General features: G+C 37.8%; 1 protein-coding gene across 11 annotated transcripts in view; it reads left to right on the forward strand.

Annotated features, from left to right (window-relative positions):
- Window positions 1–7500, forward strand: part of LOC125044021 — a 61782-nt gene that overhangs the window by 41926 nt on the left and 12356 nt on the right. For 9 of the 11 annotated variants that reach the window (XM_047640455.1, XM_047640458.1, XM_047640457.1 and 6 more), the window contains 9 exons: window positions 3345–3425; window positions 3598–4027; window positions 4263–4406; window positions 4775–4913; window positions 5252–5366; window positions 5838–5965; window positions 6257–6598; window positions 6743–6827; window positions 7334–7500. The exon at window positions 7334–7500 is cut by the window's right edge and continues 875 nt beyond it. In XM_047640455.1, coding sequence (XP_047496411.1) covers window positions 3345–3425; window positions 3598–4027; window positions 4263–4406; window positions 4775–4913; window positions 5252–5366; window positions 5838–5965; window positions 6257–6598; window positions 6743–6827; window positions 7334–7500 — 1631 coding nt within the window. The remainder of the gene's footprint in view (window positions 1–3344; window positions 3426–3597; window positions 4028–4262; window positions 4407–4774; window positions 4914–5251; window positions 5367–5837; window positions 5966–6256; window positions 6599–6742; window positions 6828–7333) is intronic. The other 2 variants (XM_047640461.1, XM_047640462.1) reach the window with 1 other exon arrangement.

Below are 7500 nucleotides of genomic sequence, written 5' to 3' on the forward strand. Positions count from 1 at the left end.
CACAGGAAAATTAGGATACATACTTTACGTTCACTACCTCCCACAGTTCCATGTAAAGCTATCAAGTTAGCTGACTAGATATATACAGATATAGATAAAGATATAGATACAGATATACACTTGCACACTCGCACACTCGCACACCCCCACACACCCACACACCCACACTCCCACACTCCCACACTCCCACACTCCCACACTCCCACACTCCCACACTCCCACACACACACACACACACACACACACACACACACACACACACATACACATACACATACACATACACATACACATACACATACACATACACATACACACACACACACACACACACACACACATACACACACACATACACACAGATACACATACATACATACATACTGTATATATATACATAGGCAGGCCCTCGGCCCACTCACACTCACAGGAGAACTATGCACAAGGTGCTGTAAACTATGGTTGTTACAGGTATAATTATAGGGTCAAGGATACCTCCTCTTTTTTTTTAGGCTAATGATTTGTGCATTTTGCCTATCACCGGTGAACATAAATCTCTGAGCGTGATAAACTCTGGTGATTTCTTGCAATGGCCAGACACTCGGGCAGGAGTCTGTGACATCAAGCCAAAAGTCCTGCTCCATGCAGTCTGGCATGTTGCAGCACGTACAGGCATACACTGCAGACCAAGCGGTTTGTTATGATGCCAGTATATGTGGCCTGTCTAGGTCGGGTTAAAAGAGAGGAGGAGAAGAAAGACATAAGAGAGGGAGGGAGAAGGAAAAGAAGAGAGGAGGGAAAAGTGACTGGAAGAGAGGGAAGGAGAGAGAGAGGGAGAGAGCTAGGGGAAAGAGAGAATGGGGAGAGTGTTAGGAGAGATATGACTTCCTCAGACTGAAAAAAATGTGGTTAAAAGCACCCACTGGTTTTTGAGAACTCTGCTCTATTATGGCCACTCCGATCCTTTTTTTTTTTTTTTTTTTTTTTTTTTTTTTTAAACAATTATTTTGGCTACTTGGGCTTCAGGGTTAAAATATGAAGGAAAAGAAGGGAAATAGGAGGAAGGAGAAAGATTAATGCAAAGCCAAAAATACAAATTGTTAAAAAATCAGAAATTGTTGTTAAGGCCTAAACAATAATGGCAAGGGTAATGTATTTAATTATCCATTCACATATTTTATGATGCATATCGACAAATATTCTATGACCCTTGGCAAAAGAATTTTAATGATTTTAAATTAAAAGCTTTTAAGGGCAAATGCCTTTTATACACATCCATGAACATTTAATTGACATAGCCAAAAGAACTATTTACAAATCAAAACCTAACCACACATATGGAGCTTTTATTTTTAGGAAGTAATAGCAAATGAACAACTTTTCTTGTTTATATCAGGTTTGATGCTAGACTTCTAAAAACTGTGATTATTTCATTAACTTTCCCATTTCATATATAATCTCTGTCTCTGTAGAAGTACAACACCTTTGTGGTATGGACTGTATTGTGAGTGAGATTTACTTTTTGTGGTACTTTGGTTTATTTAGTGTTTGGTATCTTTTGTTTAGAAGAATTGAGGGTGGATTAATATCACTGGAGACTCTATAATGATATCCTCACTTTGGGATATATCAATGATTAATGATTGGAGAAGAATATTCATACTCTAGCACTTTTCCCCCTTGCAATGTGTGCATTACAAGCAAGGTAATATACCTCTAAATTTCTGCTATTTTTTCTGAAGTGATTATTTTCAAGAATCAGAAAGCAAAGCTGTGCTCTGGTTATAACTTTTTGCATTAGTTATATCTGTACAAATATTAATTCTCTATTTAACCCATTCACGACGGGCATGTCACGTATCCGTGCCATGCCCGCTGTGAGTTTACTTGTTTAATTGTTTTTACGCATAAATGGCTACACTTGTAATAAGTCACCAATAAGCCAATTATGAGTACTGCCTGTCTCGTCTGTTTACCCTTTTCTTTAATTTACGAAAGTATTTTACCTTATCTTATTTTGCAATTACTATTATTTATAACATTATAGTAATTATAATGTTTATAATAAAAATAACACCATCGATATCCATAGCACTTGTAAAAAATACATTTTCCCGCCAATTCAAGGAAAGGTGAAATCAGGTAAGGCAGAGCCATCAATGTGTAGAGACATTTCATATGAAATATAAAAAAGGAGCACAGCATTTTCCCCATTATTTATTCACTTTCCCCGGCGGCAATGGGTTAAAACAACAATGGAAGCAACTGCTTCATGTTTGTTCAGATTCTGTTATCATCACATGAAAGTTTTGGAACAGGAAGCAAAGATGCTTAATGGAAAATAGAATCTAGAAGTGAAATGCTTATGCTGAAGAACAATAGTCAGAGGAATAGGTAGATTTGCATATATGAAAAGTATAAAAAGTAGAATACAGTTAATGACTTTGATTCTGAATTTCCTCAGAAGAAAATGGTTAAGGAAGTTATTTTGATTTCATCTATCATTGGTAGTTCAGCTTCCATATATTGATTTAAATTGAAGTCCAAGATGCTTTGTATGAATGTATTTTTGTAAGACATCCAAAGTTAAGGAATAAGTTTTTATTAAGGGACCGTCATGCATAATTTTAGTGAAAAAAAAAAAATTCTTCAATGATATGTTAACACCCTCTGAAAGTATTAATCAATTATCTACACTAGAACGGTTTAGACGTCTTATTTCATGAGTGGGGCCTCTTCACATATCACTCGATTGAACATCTGCACTGTAAATAAAGAATTTGCAATAATTTGTTCAATAATCTGGAGAATAAACCTCTCTGGCACCCTGTGCTAGGAGAGTAGTGGCTGAGTGAGGTCTCTCTGTGAGAAACAAACAGTGCGGCATAAGCCTCACTGTTGATGGGATCTATATCTCACATTCTCATATTTTGCGAGTTACAAACTCCTTACACATCATGCCGACCGAGTTCCTCCCCCCTCCCCGTCCCCCACACCATCCCATCCACGTGCGTCTACCTGCGGTGAAAAGCGTAAGAGCTTCGTGAGTCATGAAGAAAAGGAACATAACAGATAGTCTTAAGGATTGTTCTCAACAAAAAAATCAAATCTCTAGGACCGTTTCTTTTACCCCCAGCCTGATTTACCCATGACGGTCTCTTAATAACCTTCAAGCTTGTTTTTTTTGTGTCATGAATGAGTCTGTGCATGTATTTGTAATATCTTTTGCAATACTTGGTTCTTCTTTTTAAATATTATATCTATACTACCGAAAATACTCAATTATATAACTGTGGTATGGAAATATAAAAATAACTTCTACTTTCTAATCTCTTTCTTTGTAGATTCAGATGACCCAGGATTTTTACGCATTGAAAGTGTGGCCACCTTAGATCCCACAGCAGCTTCTCAGATGTTTGGTGATGGTTAGTAAACTTTTATTATCTTTTGAGCTATAGTTAGAAAGGGGAAGAGGAGAAAAAAAAAGACAAAGGGGGGAGGAAGAAGAGCAATAGGTACAAATGCCAAAATGATAAGGACACTATTCTTTGTTGTGTTTTCCTAAAACTTTTTTCTTCATCTTTTTCTGCCCCTCAGATTATAAAGTACCTCCAGAAACAGCAGCCCTTGGTCTCCCTTTGAATTTTGCCAGCTCAGTGGGAAAAGAAGGAAAACCAATACCGGTTTCTGATAAAGTCCCCCAAACTATTCAGGGCACTGATAACAATGACCTGCTCAAAGTAGACCCTTCTTCCACCTCAGGCCTCGGGCTTGACGCACCCAAGGTAGTCTCCTCCACCTCTGGGATGGGGCAAAATGTTCCTGGTTCAGATCAGCCACAGTTGACATCAGAGATTGCCTTGAAGCAGACAAAACTTGTTGGAAAGCCATCTGTTGTGACATTGGATGAAGATGAGGAAGAAGGCTCAGAGGTCTGTTGGAATGGGAGGCCACAGAAGCCCCCACCAGGATTGGCTACTCTACCTAAGTTTCCTCCAACAGTACCTGTTCCAAGTGTTTTTGAAGTGTGAGTATTATCAAGTCTTGGTAACTTTCACATATGATATGGATTTATTTGAGGAAGACAGGCTTTTTTCTTCTACATTATCTTTCTCTTACCTCACATTCTCTGAGTGGCAGTATTATCAATTTATATACTTTTTTCAGCTTAGAAATCATATATTTTGTTTTTTGTATTTGGATCTGATTAAGATAAGAATATTTTTTGATTACACATTAATTTTGATTTTTTTCCCCCACAGATATCAGCCAATGAATATTTTCCGGATCTTGATAACCAAACTTGCGCCAGAAGTTTTCAAATGCATGCATCCTGGATGTGTCTTTGTAGAGGATGACCCTGAGACTTTCCAAGAGCACATTGAATCGCATGGTGAAAATTTCAGGTAAAAAAAAAAAAAAAAAAGTGTTGTATGGTTAGTTTGAGTATTCTCAGGGCTAAAATCTAAGAGGGGAAATTGAAATAACAAGTTCAGTATATTCCTCCTATATGGAAAGGATTTTCTTCACATTGTTTTTTATTTATTTTTTTTTTTTTACTTGCTAAAAAATGAGATGTTACTATTTTTATAGTTGCTGATATTTGGGGCTTCATTGGGAACTAATATTTAGATTTTTCCTTAATATGTTGACACAAAAAAGAAAGCCTATATGTGAGGCATTTTTATTAATAAAAATAATGAGGCATTTTTATTAATGAAAATAATGAGGCTTTTTTATTAATGAAAATAATAGCAAGTTTTGATATTTTCAGATGTTGTTATTGTCTGATAGTAATGGATACTTCGAAAAAGCTGGTACAACACGTTATAACAGAACATAGTCATTGCCAGTTTCAGTGCAAATATTGCCTGTATCGGGCATTCACTAAAATCTACATGGGAGTTCATCTGGTAAGGCATGTGAATGGTTCAAAAGCTTTTGCCATAAGAGTTTGGGAGATGGGAGTGTGCATAGAGAGGGTGAAAAGAAATGAGAATGAGGAATATAGAAATAAGGATCAATGAGAACAGGTTAATTTCAATATGCAAGAGATGTAATTTACAAATCACCATCGAATCTTCATCAGAATAACACAATTCAGTTGAAATGTGTCAAGTTACATCTGTAACTTATTCATTCTCATATCTTTTTTACCTTAAAATAAAATATACATTTTTTCTTTTCTTCTTTTCTTTTTTAGATATAATAATAAATTTATATTGCAAATCTAACTATATAATCTTCACAGAAAAATTTCCACCCTGATGTCGAGCCACGCTACATCAAAGTTGGTACAATTCAGTCTCAGCATCCACCAAATCCTCCAATTGACCAGTTTGTTCGGCCATACAAATGTAGCTACAGTAAGTTTTCGGTCAATTTTCCTAGACGTATATTGCATTTTAGTTACATGGTTTATATTTTAAAGTTTAGAATACAGTACTGTGTTCACCCATCCTTGGAACTATCATTCTATTAGGTTCAAAGTATTATGAAATTAACAGATTACATGAACTTTTTGTGTAGCTTGAGAAGAATAGATAAGCCTAACATATAGTGAAATATATCATGTTAATGGAATATGTTACATATTGATAACTAATTTCTTTGTAGAGACATATTGACTGATTGGACTAATATTTAAGTGGTATGAGGCTCTATATACCAACATTTTGGTGGGATAGGAATAGATATTTTAAACAAATATTAGGTGTGACAGATGAACTCTTAATATGATTGATATGTTTTCTTTCCATTGTATGGTGAACTTTAATGATTTCTATTTAGCATATTTAGAATTTTTGAAGATGTTAACACATTTTTCATTTATGCAGAAGATTGTCAGTATCGCACTGTTGATGCAGAAGCATTCAGAACCCATGTTGTTGGTAACCATGGTGAGTTTGAAGTACTTAGCTGTGATTTCTGCCACAAACATCTTCATGTTCAACCATTGATATATGTAAGTAATACTTCTCTGTTAGCTTTACTGATGTGTATATTGCATTTTGATTTTACTCTTTGGAGCTACCATGAATATTCCAATGATTTTAGTTCTATGAAGCTCCTCAAGAACTTTCCAATTATTTAGGATTCAGTTCTGATGTAAATATTATTGAGTCCCACAGGGACCCAGGGATATTCAGTATTTATTTTCCCCAGTTTTTATGGTAGGGAGTTCTTCACTTATCATTTAGTGAATGCAGTACTAGGATAATGGTAAATGAAAACTAAAACTATGAAATCTGTTTAGCATATGCGAGAACACCAAATGAATGAGTACCAGTGCCCATACTGCCTACATGGAGATGCCGAAAAGGAGCGCCTACTCAATCACCTTCTCAACTGTCATCCTGGACGTCCTGGGAAGGTACTTCTCCGTAAACAGATAACCACCGCCAGTGCAAGTGGTCCAAACGTAAACATGACGGACATCAGTGGTCCACCACCTCCATCCTCGTCTCTTCCTCAAGATCCAAGCAACAAAGGTGATAAAAAGCATACTACGAAGCCTGATGGGAAACCTTCAGAGAGCAGTCCAGATGGTGCTGGAAGTGCATCACCAACACCGGGAGCCATGAAGGAAAGACCGCAGGTAGATTTGTACTTCACTGACTGCTGATTTATCTTGTTAGTGTGTCAAATTGCTATTATATATTTCCAGTCAAATGTAAAAGTGTAGCTGACAGATGCTGAGGTATTGACCAAAAATTTATCATCAAATTTATTTTATGAACAGAGTCCATGGAACATTGAAGGAAGGAGAATGTCAAGAAGCTTATCTCGGGAACTGGATAGCAAAGTAGAAAATGCTGCTAAACAAGGTAAGCATGATAAAGTATCTTGAATGCTCATACTTGTAAAACAAAGCCTCCTCCTTTCCTCTCTCTCTCTCTCTCTCTCTCTCTCTCTCTCTCTCTCTCTCTCTCTCTCTCTCTCTCTCTCTCTCTCTCTCTCTCTCTCTCTCTCTCTCTCCCTCCCTCCCTCCCTCCCTCCCTCCCTCCCTCCCCCCTCCCCCCCTCCTCCCCCCGCCTCCCCTCCCCTCTCCTCTCCTCTCCTCTCCTCTCCTCTCCTCTCCTCTCCTCTCCTCTCCTCTCCTCTCCTCTCCTCTCCTCTCCTCTCCTCTCCTCTCCTCTCCTCCCCTCCCCTCCCCTCCTACCAACTCCCTCTCCCTTTCCCTCTGTCTCTCCCTCTCTACCCTCCTCCCTCCTCCTTCATTTTTTCCTTCCTCTCCTTTGTCCCTCCATCCCTCCCTCCCTTCCTCTCATCCTCTCATCCTCTCATCCTCTTCATCTCTCAGTTGCACATTAATTTTTGTCTCTGTCATCAGGTGAAGGAGATGGATTAAATAAGAGTTCAGGCAGCAACAGTGAGGAAGGCCTTTCATCCCCAAGCACAGAGAAAACAGGATTAAGCAGCCATGCTCTCTACCGTTGTGGTAATGAAGGTTGCGAGTACTCCAGTGCAACTCAGGTTCATTTACGGGAGCATCTCCAA

This window comes from Penaeus chinensis, chromosome 35 (genome assembly GCF_019202785.1).
Source record: "Penaeus chinensis breed Huanghai No. 1 chromosome 35, ASM1920278v2, whole genome shotgun sequence".
In the NCBI taxonomy this organism is placed as follows: Eukaryota; Metazoa; Arthropoda; class Malacostraca; order Decapoda; family Penaeidae; genus Penaeus; species Penaeus chinensis.